At 49.6% G+C, this 17,538-nt stretch overlaps 1 protein-coding gene across 4 annotated transcripts in view; it reads right to left on the reverse strand.

Moving 5' to 3' along the window:
- Positions 1 to 1,271: 1,271 nt before the first annotated feature.
- The window catches only part of DAPK2 (death associated protein kinase 2), a 117,729-nt gene continuing 101,462 nt past the window's right edge, over positions 1,272 to 17,538 (reverse strand). For all 4 annotated transcript variants that reach the window (XM_059180748.1, XM_059180746.1, XM_059180749.1 and 1 more), the window contains 5 exons: positions 17,231 to 17,383; positions 16,105 to 16,150; positions 4,352 to 4,441; positions 4,173 to 4,256; positions 1,272 to 1,497 (listed from right to left, as the gene is read on the reverse strand). In XM_059180748.1, coding sequence (XP_059036731.1) covers positions 1,417 to 1,497; positions 4,173 to 4,256; positions 4,352 to 4,441; positions 16,105 to 16,150; positions 17,231 to 17,383 — 454 coding nt within the window. In that variant the 3' untranslated portion in view covers positions 1,272 to 1,416. The remainder of the gene's footprint in view (positions 1,498 to 4,172; positions 4,257 to 4,351; positions 4,442 to 16,104; positions 16,151 to 17,230; positions 17,384 to 17,538) is intronic.

The raw sequence follows: 17,538 nt of genomic DNA on the forward strand, positions 1-17,538 counted from the left end.
TCTCCATCCACATCTTTCAAAAAAAGTCCCCTGCCCTGGGCACCTGGGTGGCTCAGTTGGTTAAACGTCTGCCTTCAGCTCAGGTCATGATCTCAGGGTCCTGGAATCCAGCCCCATGTTGAGCTTCCTGCTCAATGGGGAGTCTGCTTCTCCCTCTCTCTCTGTTCCCCGCCCCCCAACTTGTGTTCTCTCTCTTATCTCAAATAAATAAATTATATCTTTAAAAAAAAAAATTTCCCTTCCCCATCTTGGCCATAGTTGGCAGGTGTACTTAATTTCTAGGGCTGCCCTAACAAAGTAGTACAGATGGGTGGCTCAAACAACAGGAATTTATTTTCTCACAGCTCTTGAGGCCATTAGTCCGAGGTGTTGGCAAGGTTGGTTTCTTCTGAGGCCTCTCTACTTACCTTGTAGATGGCTATCTTCTCTCTGTCTTCACACGGTCCTTCTTAGATGTCCTATCTCCTTGTCTTATAAGGAGACCAGCACGTTGGATTGGGGGCCACCCCAATGACTTCATTTTAATTTAATTACCCTTTAAAGACCCTATCTCCATATATAGTCATATTCTGTGGTACTGGGGATTAGAAGACACAACTGAGCCCCTACCCACAGGGGCGATGGTAGTAGTGGTGGAGGGGGTACAGGTGTGTATATGCTGTGTCTGTGATGATTGGGGGAAAGGGGTGGAAAATCTTTAGGGAAGGGTGTAGAAGGCAGGTGCCCTATGATCCAGAGGGAATGGTTCACTGTGGCCTTCTGAGGCACCATCCCCTCAGCACCCCAACCCTGGGTGCTCCCCTAGAGTCAGGCACCTGAGCTAAAGGAAACCAGATGGGGATAGCCCTAAAAGAAGCCAAGCATCAGGCAAATCAGAAGTTTAATAAAAGTGAAAAAAATTATAATACAGTGGGCTGCTTTAGAAGGTCTAATATGTTGGTCAGCCCAACATACGGACTCCTTGTGGGTTCTGGGAGGTCACGGGATTGGTCCCTCACACCCTAAGATTCACTCTTCTCACTTGTCTTGTTCCCACAGGGGAGGCCTCTGTCTTTCTGGTGTAATTTGTGACCAGGCTAGCTCTGAACTCCCTCATCCTGTGAGGAAACCTGCCGGAGTCTGACCTTTCCCCCCTGGTGATGATGTTCATTGACATTGTTTTCTCAAGTCCACACCTCATCCCAGGTTCTGAGGTTGGAAGACAGGTGAAAGCCTGTTTTATGGAGAATAAGAGCTTGGGGACGTTGGGGCCTCCTCCTTAGGAGACAGCCACTGCTCCCAGGGGCTCCTTGCTCCTCCCTAAAGTCTTCTGAATTCCGCAGGCCCATCTGTCTTGCAAAGTGTTCAGGGATACAGAATGCCTGGGCACTGGTAACGAGAGGGGACCCAGAGTCTGCGCAGAGAGAGCCGGGCCAGCTAGGAGGTACTGCTCCTCCTCCGGGAGTGGAGCGCTTTCCTCTTGGCGATGTCCTCCTCTGTGTCACTCTCACAATTCCTCTGGAAAAAGAAAAAAAAGAGGCCCAGGGCAAGGGAGTCATGAGAGGCTAGGGACAGGGTTGTGCTGGGCAGCCCGGCTGACACACCTGGGCCAGGGTCCTATAAACCAGGGAGGTGGATATTGAGGTGAAGGCTGTTGCTCTGTCTGGAGTCTTGAGGGGGATGGGGTGGGGGTGGGGAGGGACTTGAAATGGGGCCAGACCAATTGCCTGGAGGCCTCCTTCCCAGGAGGAAGGAAAGCAGGCAGCACGTCTAAGAGAAACCAGGCACCAGGAGAACCCAAATCATAACAACAATCAAGATAATATCTGGTGTTTGTTGTAGCTGCCACGTAACAGTTGACAGGTCTCCCAAACTCAGCCTGGAGAGAATGGGGGGCAGGGGTGAGCCACAGGGACCTCCCCAAGCTCTGATGGGCCGCTGCCCCACACCCACTCTGCTCTGACTGGCTTGGGCTGCTCTTCTGGCTTTTGTGCTCCATCTTTATGAAAGGGGAAAAAGAGTAAAGTGTATTCCATGGCTGAACCAGAGTCAAGGCAGCCATCCTAGAGATCACAGTGCCTTTTTTATTCAGGTCATATCAGTCTAATCAAAAAATTTTTGAAGATTTTATTTATTTATTGGTCAGAGAGAGAGCACACAAGCAGGGGGAATAGCAGGTAGAGGAAGAAGCAGGCTCCCTGCTGAGCAAGAAGCCTGATGCAGGACCTGAGCCACACATGAGACCCCAGTCAAAACAAATTACTAAAATTTATTAAGAGAGGTACTAATCCAGAAAGACTTCAGTGTCTCATAAATACTCGGTTGTTAGATGTTCAATTTTAAGGGTGACTGAACAAAAGAACTTATCATCATCATCATTATTTAAAGGAAATTTCCTCTGAGAAAACTATATAATAGATGTCTAGGACCCAAGCCTTCCTTTTCCACTTGTAGAATGAGGCATTGAGCTGATGGCACTGACTGTTTAAGTAAAAAAAGGCTATATTCAAAAATGTGTGCACAAGGACAAACATTAAGAAAGAAATTTACAGGGGTGCCTGAGTGGCTCAGTCGTTAAGCATCTGCCTTTGGCTAGGTTATGATCCCGAAGTCCTGGGATTGAGCCCTACATCTGGCTCCCTGATCCACGGGAAGCCTGCTTCTCCCTCTCCCACTCCCTCTGCTGTGTTCCCTCTCCTGCTGTATCTCTCTCTGTCAAACAAATAAATAAAATCTTTTTAAAAAATTAAGAAAGAAATTTACATTCTTTCAACGATTCTCTGGTCCTGTCTTCCCATGGCCTCCATCATATCAGAGCAACTCACTTGCCATGTGCCTTCCTGGAGCTTTCTCTCTCTCTCTCTCCTCCTGGCCTAAGCCAGTTGGAAATCCAAGGTCAAGATTAACTTTAGCCAAGTACATCCTGGACCAAGCCTGGCTATAACAATAAAAATAACTCAAGCTCTGCTGAATAGCAATTTTTAAGCATGAGTCAGAGCCAAACAATGAAAAAGTAAGCTGAGGGAAAGTCTGCCTGTCATTAACAGGGGTTTTCAGAGGGAAAGTCCAGTCCCCTTGAACAACAGGTGAGGAGAGCCATCAGAGAAGGGACACAGCTTTGCCAAAGCCACACAGTTGCTTGGGGCCTCTTGTGCCACAAATCCTCAAATCAAGGGTAAGAACCAACAAGAGCTTCGGCTAACGAAAGTGGACCCCAGGACCTGGCGCAGAGGGAGGTCCCGGGATGCAGCCCGAGCACTGTATGTCCTGGGACTGTTCAGAGCTGACGGCCCCATCCGTCTTAGGCAGCTGCCCTTCCTGTGCCATCCCAGACACTTCTGGGGTCTCCCCACTTTGATGAGCAACAAGGAGCATCCGTCCCGGGGACCTCTATGGCCGAAAAACTAACTGCATTCAAAAGCACTTGGCACTGTATGTTAGACTACGGGGAGATTTTACACAATCACAACTGTGAATACACACTGAGCACTTCTAATGCCAGGCTCTAAGGATAGGTCCTCATTTAGACCTCGTGACTACTCTACGAGGTAGGAACTGTTGTTAACCCCATTTTACACAGGATAGCATTTTGGCACAGAGAGGTTAAGTCATTTCCGCAAGGTCACACAGCTAATAAATGGCCAATATGAATTCTGAAAGTCTAGTTCCAGAGGCCATGCTTCTGATCAGAGTAAGTTCATTTTAAATGTACATGAATAGTTACAAGCTAGTCAAATATCATTTAAATATTGTTGTTGTTATTATTGATGGCAATCTAAAGCAAAACAGAAATGGACAAATTGAAAGACAAATATTAAGCTTCCATTCTACAACAGATCTTTGGATTGTGAGGAATATATTTTGGGTTGACTCTGGTAGTTGCGTTATTCAGAGCCCTCAAGGTCTCCAGCAGGCCACAAGTCCTCAGGGAAAGACTGGGGCAGTAAAGTCCCTTTGACGGTCCACTAGGCAAAGATTCAAGATCCTCCAGAAGCCCATGCTGCCCCCTTAGAGTGCTCCCCTCCCAGGATTGCCCCAGAAGTCCCCCTAAACATGCAGCCTCCGCCAATCGCACAGTGCAGAGGAGGACCGGACGAGCGGAACCGGTGGGAAATAGTTAGCACCCACCTGATCCCTTCCACCCCTGAGCTCCAGGCCACCCTGCCCAACAAGAGAACTCTGCATTTCCCTACCAGATCCTCATCTGGCTGCAGGTGCACCTTCTTCATCAGGGAGCGGGAGAGATGGTTGCACAAGGAGACGATGCTGAAGGAGAGCTGAGGGAGAGAGGAGGAGAGAGGGACTGCCAGTTGAGACTGTGCACAGAGACCCGCCGGGGTCCCCTGCTCCCCACCCCTTAACCCTGACACACCTTCCATCGCCTGCGGACATACTGCTTCTTGAAGTTCTCCAGGTTGACCACAGACTCCCTGCGGACCAGGGCTTGCTGGTTGTCCACCGGCTGGGAGACAAAGCAGAGTTTGGTGGCTGATGTTGGGCTTGGGTCGGCAGCCACCCCACTCTCCAACTCCCCAGCCACATAGCATCCTTAGCCTGACTCTGCCACCTCCCCCTAGGGCAGGGCATGCAGGGGGACATCGCATTGAGGCCAAAGGTTGCAGAGGTCTCAGCTGTTCCAGAGATGCCCCTGGGGACCCTGAGCTATATTATAACACAGCCAACACACACTCTGGCTGGGCAGGAGCCGCGTCCCCCCAGAGCGGAAGAACGGGAGGCAGGGCCTTCAGGCATTGCTCACTTTGGGGAAGGGTCATCGGACAGCAGTCTAGGATGCCCACTGTGCACTGGGCTGCCACTGGGCTTAGTAAAATAGAGGGCAAATAGGACATCAGGACTCTGTTCACAAGTAAACTGAAGGAAACAGGGGCTTGGGTGGCAGGGGAGAGGAAATGGGATGTAGAGTTGCCTTTCACAGCTTGGCTGTTAAAGCTCAGCTTACATCCTGACTTCAACAACCCTGGCCTGGCTTTGCTAAGCCTCAGTTTTCTCATCTGTATTATGGAGATAGTAGCTTTATTAAGGTAGAGATGACATATTAAAAAAATTGGACATATTTAATGTGCACAATTTGATGAGTCCATTCCCCCTTGAATTCCTCCCTTCCTGTAAAACAAGGTTTTCCTAGATCAAAAGACAGCTTTCAGAGGTTCTATGAGCCTCCCAAAATGGTCTGCAAATTTTAGTGTGTAAACTTATACATGAATCTTGGGGGCAGCATTATTCATAATAGCCAAAAAGTAGACACAACTGAAATGTGCACCACCCGATGAGTGAACAAAATTCCATACAATGGAACATAATGCAGAAATATTATTCATAATATAGTTGAAAACAATGCAGGGGTTAGGGCACTGAACCCTAAGACAGTCAAAAACCCACATATAACTTATCCACTAATAGCCTCTTGTTGACCAGAAACCTCCATGATAACATAACAGTTGACTGACATGTTTTGTATGTTATATGTTTTATGTACTGTATTCTTAAAATAAAGCAAGCTTGAGAAAATTATAAGGATGAGAAAATACTTTACAGTGCTGTACTGTTTGGAAAAATAATGTGGACCCCTGCAGTTCAAACCTGGGTCCACTGTTCTGACAGATGCTACAATGTGGACGAATCTTGAAAATATTATGTTGAGGGAAGGAAGCAAGACACAAAAGGCCACACATATTGTATGATTCTATTTTCATAAAATGTCCAGAATAGGCAAATTGATAGAGACAGAAATGAGATTGGTAGTGGCCAGGGCTGGAAAGAAGGGTTGCTGGAAGAGGATTCTGAGGGGGTATGAGGTTTCTTTTTGTTGTGACAAAATGTCCTGGAGTTGGATGGTGGTGATTTTTGCACAATCTTGTGAAGATACTAAAGACTACTGAATTGTATTGTTTTAAATGGGGAATTTTAGGGTATGTGAATTGTATCTCAATAAAAAATTTAATTTAATGGGTGTGTACAGGCAGGCAGTTCTTCCGAGGAGAGCGGATAGAATTCATCCATTCTCGGAGAACTCTGTGACCCCAAGGAAATGAACTGCTGGAGGTGATCCATAGGGGCCCATCCCCTGTGGATTTTTCTCTCTGCTCTGACAGCCTCCTCACAGCAATGCCTCATGTGGCTTCCCAGAGAATGCTGAGTGTCGCAGCTCGCGGGTTCCTGAGTGCTGGTGTTGTCTCTCATCCATAATGAAGCACTCCTCCATTCTTGATTTCTCATCATGGCCCTCCGCACTGGGGGAGCCGACGCATTAGGTCCCCACACAGCTGGGGACCTAAAATCCAGCAGGAGGCGCACTTTCCATGTCCACCCAATCCTGCCCTTGGAAAGCCCCCAGGTGTTTCAAAGCCCAGTTCAAACATGTCCATTCCCCAACACAGCTTCCGAAAAGCAATGCCTCCCTCCCCGCCATAACCGAAACACAGGTGGGCTCCCTCAGTATTTCTCCCCAACCTTGGCCAGCTCTGCAGTGGGGCCGTCTCCCTAGCGAAAAACAACTGGAGGGCACAGAAAGAATTTTCTTCATGGTTTTATCAGTGTCCTCTGCCCCACCTCCTCCCCACCCTGAGCATACACCGGTAGGTGCTCAACAGCTGTATCCTTAGTTTCCCCGAGTTGCTGAAGAGACACCTGACACCCGCTCACTGCTGCCAATGACAGGCGCAGGCGCCTGGATCAGCAGCCATGACACCATGGCTCCCCAGGGCTCTGCCTGGGAGTCAGCACAGCTCTGTGGGGGTCAGGGAGCAGGGAGGAAAGTGTGCATGCCCTTGACATTGGAGCGGGGATGAGAAAGCCAGGGGCTGTTCACTCTCCCGAATTAAAACACTCTTTGGGCCAAAGAGTGAGGAGGAATGAGGGGAGGGGCAGGAGGAAGATGGAGAGGGAAGAGATGAGAAGAGGATGAGGCCACGGAAGGGACCATGCGGCTGATCTCCCCTAGCTCTTTCCTTAATTGCCTCTCACCTCCTGTGCTGCACCGGCAAGCCCAGTCCTGGGTCTAGGTCTCACCTGAGGGCAGAGCCTGACTTTTCCCCTTATCAAAGCCTTCCAGTAGCTTCTTCCCTGCTCTCTTGAGGGAAACCAACAAGCTCACCAAGATCCCCAAGGCCTGTACCATCTGGGTCCTTCTCCAACCTGATTTCCTCCCCTTCTCCTTTCTCTTGCTATGGCTCCTCCAGTCCACTTGCTGGCTCAGGAACCCAAAATCTCAGGGTCTTTGCCCTTGCTCCTTCATACATTCACTTTGTCACTTTGTTCAGTCTTTGCTCAAACGTCACTTCCTCAGGAAGCCTTCCTTGACTACTCTGTATCAAACAGCATCCCAACTGCCCCATACAATGCACTGTGCCCACACCCTACTTCTTCATAACAGGTCACACTACCTGACATTTTATTCTGTACTTATTTTTTTGTTGTTGTTACTCTCTCTCTCTCTCCTGCACCTCCCAGCAACAAGTATCTCCTTTCCAGAGTGATTTCCTGCCTCCCCAACCCACAGAACATTTCCACCCCTAACTTCTAATGTCTGCATTCACTTTTGAGCCTCAGGCCTGCCGGGAACCCTTGTACTTTACTTGGAGAGTCTGATGAGGGATCAGCAGACTCTGGGAGGGAAGGGACCTCTTCTTATCCACTTCCTGATCAGCACTCTTGTCAGAATAGAAATGCCCAGACCCCATGGCTGGAAGGTCAACATATAGTTGTGGGAATCCCTTTAATAGGCATCCTATCTTCCAACTGGTCCAGCAGTGCCAGCCATGGAGCAGAGGGGCCCAACTAAAATATGGGGTGGGGTGACCACTCCCAGGGGCCATTAATAGAAGGTGATGCAATTGCTTCTAGGGCCCAGTCTATGTGCTACACAAACAGCACGAACTCTGAGAAGAGGGCCAGCCAGGCATAAATCTGTCAGGCTGGCCTTTCCTGATCAAGGGGTTTCCTTGGTTGCTAAGAGGCTCATCACATGCTGACACTACCATCGAATCTTTGAAAGTCAGAGGCATAAATTCTGCAGTGAAATCTGTTCCGGGAAGGAATGTGGCACTTCTGATTCAGTGAGGGGTGTTGTGGGGATGGGGCTGTGTTTGGCTTCTCCTGGCCCTTCCCTCCCTGCGAACACACACTACACACTCAGGTCCTTTGGCTAGAGCATGGGCAATTCTGACCAGACTCCTAGGAGTATGTTTAGTGTCTCGGAAAAATGTCAGGAAAGGAAGCAAGAGGAGAGAACACTGTGGCTGAAGTCAGGTTTTATTTATGGAGACGCAAATGGCCTTGGAAAAGTCCAGCAGGGTCAGCACCAATGTCCACAGAGCAGAGAGATGATATAGCAACTATCCCCCAGGCACATAAAAGGAACTCTCTTTATAAGAAGAGACACTCCAGATTTTCTCTCAGTATAAGGCCTCCTCTAGAAACTGCAGACAGATTGCAACTTCTCAAACCTCCATCTGTGCCGTTTCTCCAGCTCCATCCTCCACAGAAAGTCAAGGACACCTGAGCACCCACTTCCCTTTCCAGCCTAGGTCTGTCTGTCTCCAACCCCACCAATCTCCCCGAATCCAGTCTCTCTATAGGTGGCACCTCCAACTCTCCCTTTTGGGTGCTAGAGCCTGGGCCCTACTGGTTCTCACCTCCCAGTCTTCCCAGGAAAGAAGAAGGTGAAGCTTCTGAGAGCCTGAGTGTCTGCCTCCTAATGCATGGATGGGGAGAGACTGTGTCTCCAAAGGCCATCCTGTACTGAAGAAGCCAATGAAAAGCAGTAGGAATGCCCCCTTTCCTTGCCTGACCTGGTCTCACTTCTCTGAGTTAGGTCTCTGTACTTTTAATCCTCTTTCTAGGACCTTCAGTTTTCTGAGCAATTTTTGGTCCCCAGGAAACGCTTCCAAAGCTCTCCCCCCTGTACTCTTAGAGAAGACAGGAGACCTGAGAGATGTCACAGCCAAATGCTACACATGGACTGTGTTGAGATCCCAATTTGAACAAACCATGCACTGCAACAGGACAGCCTGGAGAAAAGTGGGGACATGGGAGTATAAAATATCTATTCGCACGATATCGAGGAATGATTCTTGCTTTTGTCAGGTGTGATAACGGTACAAGAGTAGCATTAAAAAGAAAGTGCTTAGAAATTCATGCTGAAGATGAGTGAAATAAATAAGTCTAAAGTTTGCTTTCAGATAGTGCAGAAACAGCAGAGTACAGCAGAGAAACAGAGGGGAGATCCCTGGCCGTGACTAGCTCACTGCTGCAGCTGGGCAAGAGGTATCTGGAATTCACTGTGCCATTCTGGAGATTTGTGAAAATTTCCCATAACAAAAAGTTCAAAATGAAAACAGCCCCTCTGTTAAATCTCTGTAAATCTCCTCTTTTTTTCTCCATTTTACAGGTCCAGGCTCCTGACCCCAATCTGAGCTCATGCCCATCCCCGCCCCCCCAATCCTACATGGCATCATCTCAGGCTATAGCTTGGGAAGGAGGTGTTGAGGGGGCGGGGTCCCTCCCTGAGAACACTTCTGTCCCCTGCTGCCCCTCTGACCCTTTCTCAGTCCAAATTCATCTCTACCATTTTCTGGAATACTGGGTACCTCTATTTATGACTCAGCATGGCCCTTCCCATCTCCCAGCTCGGGGTGTGTGTGTGGGGGGGTGGTACCATGGTTCCCATCTGTCCCAGACTGAGTGCTTTATTCAGGGGTTGTCTTGTCCTTATCTGTCACCTCCTTCCAGAGCCAGAGCACAATCAGTATTTGTCCCAATGAACTGGTTCCTTCTGTTCCTCAAATATGCCCCTGCTGGGTCTCCTCTACAGGGCAAAGAATCTTCTCCACGGGCCAAGAGTTTCGCAGACAAAGGAGAAAAGGCCACAGACATTTCCAGAGACAGACAGTGGGGTTGGAAGCAGGCACACAGCCACCTCCCACACGGGCCAGCTATACTGTGTACCAGAGTGAGGTGGGGGGCTACTGTCTTCATAATCACATGTAGGGGAGGCTGGGCAATACGGGGAGAGGGCTCGTGGGGGAGACCAGCTTCTCCTGTCATTATCACTTCACTGCCACCTCCTGCTGCTGCAGTCTCACCGGTTGCCATGCTATCTCCACCTTTTCCAATGCAAAGCTGAGCTATCACATGCCATGCACATTGGCCTCAGCCCGGGGGCACAGGCTCCTGCCTTCCCCAGGTGCCGACTTTCCAGCTTCCTTGGGAGTCCGTAATCTGGAAGATGTCAGCCTCCCCTCCCCAATAGCCCACGTGGCCTTTGCACAACCGCTCAATACCTGGTGAATGAAAACTCCTCCTTCACGGCTGATAATGGCCTAGCAGTGCTCCCCAGGCCCGCCTCCCTCTATGTACTAGTGAAACATTCCTTTCCCAACACCCCATCCAGCCACCGTCAGCCCTGTCCTGCCCTTGACTCCACTGTTAAAATGCCAGCTATGCCCAGGTGGCAGGGAACCCCGGGACTCCTCTGGCTGGGCGTTCCACCATACTCCTTGGCCTCTCCCCTTGGCATCAAGTTCTGATGCCAAAGGGCGATGGGAGTCAGACTGGCCAGGTGAGAGAGGAAGGTCACAGTCCCCTCTCATTTCCCTGAAAGACTTGGGGGCATTTCTCAGGTCATTTCGATTTGTGTTCACAAGCTCTTAGTCACAGAGAAGGGTCTGCTTATAAAACATCTAAATAATAAATAGCTACCAATGACCAGACATGAACCGAGAGAGGACAATTCCACGACTGTGAGGAAAACCACTTCTAGTTCTGACTCCAGCTCTGCGGATGACCAGCTGGCTGACTCCAGCCAGGTCTTGTCCTGTCAAATGCTGTGAAATGAGGATGTCTGGTGGTTGGCCGCTCAGTACCTCCCGGCACGAGCAGTGAGTGGCCGATACCACGATTCTGGACTAACCACTTTTCCCTGCCTGTTCCCAGTCTTCTTCATTCAAATCAGCATCAATGCCTTACTCCTTCAGTGCATTTTATGTCGACCTTCACAAGGAAGTTTAACCTGAGTTACTCAACTAGGAACTTCCTTTCCTTAGCAAATCTGGTTGTATGAGGTCAAGTTCTATTGACACGGCCAAAGGGGCCTTTTTATAGTTGCAGTGTCTTATCTTATGGCAAATGAGTGCATTACATCTCAAGACAGGGCAAATAAGTTCTTGGAGAGACTGGAGACAGGTCACTTGTACCCAATCTCCCAGGCAAGGCACAGGAAACGGGGCTTTGCTATCTTCCACTGATTCCAAATACACACTTTTTGTGTCTCCGAAATCAGGATTTCTCTTCGAACCAATGGCATCATATCATTACTGTCAGTCCAAAGTGAAGGCAGCTGTTCCAGGAGATAACCACACCGCTTCTGCCAGACCTCAGGGGGACCCCAACCTCAGACCATGTGACATCAGATTCTCTGCTTGAGGAACATTCAGATCACACTGATTGGGAAAATACAGAAAGTACACGTACGTGAGGACCACCCACCTGGGCTCCTCTTCTCTAGCATTAAGATGAAACACACAGGGGTGCCTGGGTGGCTCAGTGGGTTAAAGCCTCTGCCTTCGGCTCAGGTCATGATCTCAGGATCCTAGGATCAAGCCCAGCATCAGGCTCTCTGCTCAGCAGGGAGCCTGCTGACTCCTCTCTCTCTGCCTATCTCTCTGCCTACTTGCAATCTCTGTCTGTCAAATAAATACATTTTTAAAAATCTTAAAAAAAAAAAAAAAGAATGAAACACACATTTCCTTGCTTTTCCTTTTTGCATGATGGCTTTATTTCTGCTTGCCCTCTCAGGGAGGGTGTCCCAGCTTTGGTGGGGAGGTGAGGTGGTCTCCTATCACACCTGGCTTTTTTCTCTTATTTTTGGTATGTAAAATAACAATGCATTGTATATTTAACGAAAATATGGTTTCTTACATTTGATGGAAACTGTTTCTGTTACAAATATTATATGTGATATTTGAAATGATCTAGCATGATAATGGAAACAGAGGTAGGTTTGCATGTAGGTTCTCATGTCTCGCCCCAAACCACTTGCCCTCTGTGTCACTCATTGGCCATCCCCTCCCCCACCCAGCTCTGCAGGTGTTCACTAGCCTGGCATCCATCATGGCTCCCCAAGACTCTTGGGATGAAGGCAGAGCTCTTAAATTTGGCCAAGTACCACTGGTCATGCCTTCTCTCCAGCCACATCTACACCACCTACCCTTACCCTCTCCCTTCCAGCTTCCATGCCCTCTCCACCACCAAGCCCTGGCCCTGACAGCTCTGTTGTCAGGAACACTTCTTTCTCCCTGTTTTGCTCCCCAAACCTCGCCTCCAGCATCACTACCTCAGGGAGGCCTTCCCCGACTAGATCAAACCCCACTACTGGCTACGCACATTTCTTTCATAGCATGTGTTCCACATGCACTCTTGCACTTGTAGAATGTTCTTGATTAATGTGGGAATCCTTTACCTGACTGTGAACTCCATGAAGGCAGGAGATGAGCCTGTTTTTACTCAACACTGTAACTCCAGTGCCAACCGAGTGCCTGGCAGTTGGCATGTGCTCAAACATTATTTGTCAATAGATGGTTGGGTGACCCTGGGCATCTCTGCTATGGAAGCAGAGAGTAAACTCCTGGAGTCGGGGGCGGTTCCCACTGATTGTGGCCTTGGGCAAGTCAATCTCTCTGTTTCCATATCTCCAAATTGGGAATAACACTTATCCTGCCTATCTGATAAGGGTGTTTTGTGAGTCTGTAAAGTCATTTTGAAATGATACCATCTGGTCCCTCACCCCCAAGCTTCTAGCCCAGTGCTGGGCCCACACTTCACCAACACTCTGTCCATATGAGCTGGCTGACTGGCTCCTCCAGGGAGATGACCTCACACAGTCCTCAGGGAGGGGTGCTCAAAGCCTGGGGTCAAGAGGGGACCCCTGAGCTTGTGCTTCCCAATCTTAAACTCTCATAGAGTTTCTCAGCCCTTTCAGGGCTCCAATGCCCTAAGTACATAAGAAAAGGGACCTTCTTGTCGATTCCTTTTGGTCTTCATTCCTAAAACAAGGTTGGGACCTTTGGCCAGAAGGGATAAAAGGAGGGGAAGGGGGAGATCCTGCCCCTTGCCTCCTGCTTGGCACACTGATCTGCAGACAGGGACAGGGCTGGATAGGAACAGCGAACAGCACCCTTTAGGACCCCTTCTTGTGACAATAATCTAAAGCTATGGGCCATTCTACTCTACCTGGCAGAATACATAAACTAGATGAAGTTGTTAACTTTACCTCTGGAGCTGAACATTACTGTGAAGGTGGACACTTAGAGCAAAGTCTCACTACTGCTTCCCATAGACTTCATCTGTATCAACCAGCTACGAAAGATCTTGAGGATGTCACTTTCCCTCTCTGTATCAATTTCCTCAACAGTTACGTGGAAACAGTAGTAACAACAATGCTAATACCACCCACCTTCCTGTTCACAGAGTTCTTTTAAACATCAAAGACATAAGTGTTCCTAAGTGAAAAGTCAGTGCCAGTAAAAGGTAATATTTTCTCCATGCATTTTAAATCCCTCCTTACATAGCAGGAAAGCAGCACACTGGCTTATTGTTATTTCTAAATTAAGGCAAAGACTCCTCAAGGTCTGCAGTCCCTATGGCACAGAGGTGGGAAGTGAGATGCGAATGAATCCAAGATCACAAATCAATTCTCGAGCATCCCCCTAGGGCCAGCCACCCTCCCTCCGTTGTGGAGGGGTATTGACTCGCAATTGTTTCAACAGCCTGGCCTCTGCCAGCCACCCTCCCAGAAATCCAGGCTGGTGAGAGGAGGTGCAGAAGGAATAAATAGCTAGCACCTTCCTGGTTCTGGATCCTGTGAAGGGGGTGGAAGGCTCTGCTACAGACACACACCCCGTGGGCTAATTCTAGCTGACGTCCTGGCAGGGTGCTCAGAAGCATGCTTCTGCAAATCCTTCGGGATGCATCACGGACTAGATTCTGGTACTCCGGGCTTCAAGCCGGCCAAGGCTTCCTTGCCGGCTGATCTGTCGAGCAGCTCCACTAGGGACTCCCTGGCATCCCTGTGGAACATGGAGCCCAGGCCATCTGTGTTCCTATCCTCCAGCTGGAAGCTGCCTGCCAGTTCCTGGATCCACTGTAGGTCTGCTGAGAGCTCCTGCCTTAAAGCTTCAAACTGTGTCTGCAGATGGTCCAATTTCCTGGCCATGCTTCCGAGGCCCGCTCCTGTGGCCTGGAGGTCTTCTCGAAGGAGCTTCTTCAAGGACTCCACTTTGCGGAACTCATACTTGAGCTGGGAGAGGTCGTGCCGGGCATTCTCGCTCTCCTCTCGGTACCAAGCTTCCTTCTCGTTGTATATGGAGACTAGGGCCTCCACGTCATCCTGGATGGTGTTGTGGGTCCCTGCCAGGGTACGGCAGCCCTGGTCGACCTGTGCCACATCCTCTACTACGCGGGCGAAACGCTCGAAGTTGACGTATGTGTTATTAGGGGGCATGCTCGAGTGGCATTTAAGGGTGTACTCTCTCAGGCGCTTGGTCTTCAGCTGGGTGGGCTCTGTCTTCTGCTGTTCCTGGGCTCTGACTTCTCCTTTGGACTAGTGGGTATTTGGATAGAACAGCCAGAATTAAGTTGATGCCCGATCCAAAGGGCAGTTCAAGGTGCAGGCAGAAGGCACACAAGCAGCCTTGTAGTCATTTGCTGCATGCATCAGGCCACAGGGAGGACCACGGTGGGATGAGCATCCTCACGGACGATGACAAAGATGCTGCCCACATGCTCACCTCAGGGCTGGAGGGCAGGGATCTATGGCCATTAGAGAAGGTCTCCACACGCATAGCATTGAGGGAGCTCACACAGACAAGCAGGCGATAGCCAGAACTCTGCAGGCATCTGCTCAAAGGCAGGAGCAGACAAGACCATGGCTGACTGAGGGAGGTTGAGGGACTGCTCTCCTTCAGGGCTGGCTGGCATGCTGGGCCTCAGCAACTTAGTACCCTAAGCCCGAGGAACTCCCTCACTCTGGGCTCAGGGCCCACTCCAAACCTAGAGGGCCCTTGGCCTTCCCCATCCTTTAATGGGCAGATGAACCTACTCCAAAGCATTCCAGCCCTCCCTGACCTCCATCTTCCACAGGCCCTATCCTTGCCCGTCTGCTCACTTAGATCATCCTAGCCTCTCCTTGAGATCCAGATGAATGGGACATCTGATGATGCCCAGGGAGTGCGCATCTCATCAGTCAGCAGAAGTAGGGCCGTAATCCTGGTCTCCTGATTTGCACCCCAACAAAGTGGATTTTTTTTGTTTTGTTTGTTTGTTTGTTTTTATAAGTAATCTCTATACCCAATGTGGGGCTTCAAGGCTTGAACTCCCAAACCCAAGGTCAAGAGTCACATGCTCTATACCTGAGCCAGTCAGACACTCCTGGGCAAAGTGCTTTTAACTAGTATTTTACTGTACTATGCCTAGAAAGCAAGACCCTCCCCAGACTAGTGGCTGGAAGGCCAGTTACAACACAGGTTAGGTGGGGTGTCACCTTCGCGCCCCCACCTCCCCAGAGGGAACAGCCTTGCACTGAGGATGACTGCCTGTCCTCCACACTAGGCTGCCATCTTCGAGCCCTGTCCCCTAAGGTTTCAAGGTGCTGGAGAAAACTGGCTGACTAGTCAGCGTGTCATCCTTTAGTCAGAGCCCCGAAAGTCAGAAAGAAAGAGGTTTGGTTACAGAATTGAGGTTTCTAATTGTCTTTGCTTTCTCTCTACAACTTGAGAGTCTTGATTTCTGCTTTGAGAATGACAGTGACATGTCCTCTGACAAAATACACTTTGTAAGACAGCCCCAAAGATAAAGTGTTTCAAGGGAGGTTTGTGAAGGCTTCATTTCATAAGTCACCCGAACCTGTGAAATATAAACTTAAACCTATGAACCTATTTGAGCAAACCCAGACCATTTGGCACCCCTGCCTGGCTTTCATCTATTTATGCCCAAGGGTGGGGGTTTCTAGCAAAGGTCTTCCTGTGGGCCCTCTGCATCTGGCCACCCCACCCAGCCCTGGCAATGGATTGCAGACCTCCTGCTCACTGGCACTCCACACCATGCCCTTACCGTGATCCACGGGTGTCGGAGAGCCTCTTGGATTGTGAGCCGTTTCCTGCAATGAGGATCAGAAAACAGTGATGATCCGGGGGGACAGAAGCTGAGAGCAATGGTCTCCATCTTCACTCTTTGTCAGACCCGCCCTGTGGCATTCTTTGACCACTGGATGGGGAACTGGCTGAACTCCCTGCATTCCAGACAAAGTGGTCCAGGCAGACCCCTCCGTAGAGTGACATTACATAAACCCTCATCTTTGGCTGCAAACCCAAAGGGCCTAACAACACACTCTATGAGACTTACAAGTGCTCTTATGAGCTGAGTTCTATACAGACTACTAAGCCTCTGTGCTATTCTATTTGCTTCCCAGATCCCTTCTCAGCCCTTCCCTGCTCTGGTGGGGATCTGACCTAGCATTGCCATTAGAAGGGGAAACCAGGACCCTACTCTTTTGAGGCCCCCATTCTGGCTCTCTCTGAAGTCTGTGGGACCAAGAGGACATAGCCTTCTAGAATCTGTAGATCTCATTCCTGTCCCATCTAGTCCATGCTCTGGGCACCCAGCATCTTACCATTCCCTGCCTACCTCCTTCTTTGACTCTGTAGCCACAGGGCTCTCCCTAGGCCCTAAGAAGGGGTAGGATTCTCATGTCTCCTATTTCTCCACTTACTGACCCCTCTGAGTCTGCCTCCCCCCTCAACTCCCATCTGGATTGGTTTAGAAACTCTGCCACTTTCTTTTTCACAACGCAGAGTACTAACAACTACACGATCACGGCACCACTTTCTTTTTCAAATCCTAGTTCTAGGTGCCTTTGGAACAGACTGGAAAACATAATGTGCCCTAGAGAAATGCAGGCTGACTTCCAAACACGTGTGTGTACGTGCACGCGCGCGCGCACACACACACACACACAGACTAATTTGTATTTTGGCAGGAAAGAAAGCAGAAAGACCTGAGCAAGCAAGATGAATGCCAAGTCTCAGCTAATCCACACTTCTCAGCACTTGTCCAGATTAGACAATGATGGTGAACATGGCAGCCCGTGACAAAGTAGGGACAGACTGACATGTCTTCAGGAGAGGGGACAGGAGAAGGTCAGTACCTCAGAAACCCATGCCTTTCTCTGTTATCTTACCGGGTCTCTTTAACCAGAAGCTTCCGAATGAAGTCCTTGGCCAGCTCGCTGGTCTGGCTGAAGAATTCCTCGTCAAAGTCATAACTCACGGCTGTGATATTTGCTAGCGTTTCCTGCTTCGTGTCTCCCAGGAAAGGGGATGCTCCACTTAGGCTGAATACAGAGAGAGGGAATGTGTGACTGTAGGTGAGTAGAGGGAGTCAGGGCTGAAGGAGTCAGGGTACCCTGACTCGTACTATTGCATGGGGATGGGAAGCTGCTGGAGGCATCAGCTGCCCGCTCTGGGCAGCCAGTCAGCAGCTTTCTCG

Source organism: Mustela lutreola, chromosome 7 (assembly GCF_030435805.1).
Source record: "Mustela lutreola isolate mMusLut2 chromosome 7, mMusLut2.pri, whole genome shotgun sequence".
Classification (NCBI taxonomy): Eukaryota; Metazoa; Chordata; class Mammalia; order Carnivora; family Mustelidae; genus Mustela; species Mustela lutreola.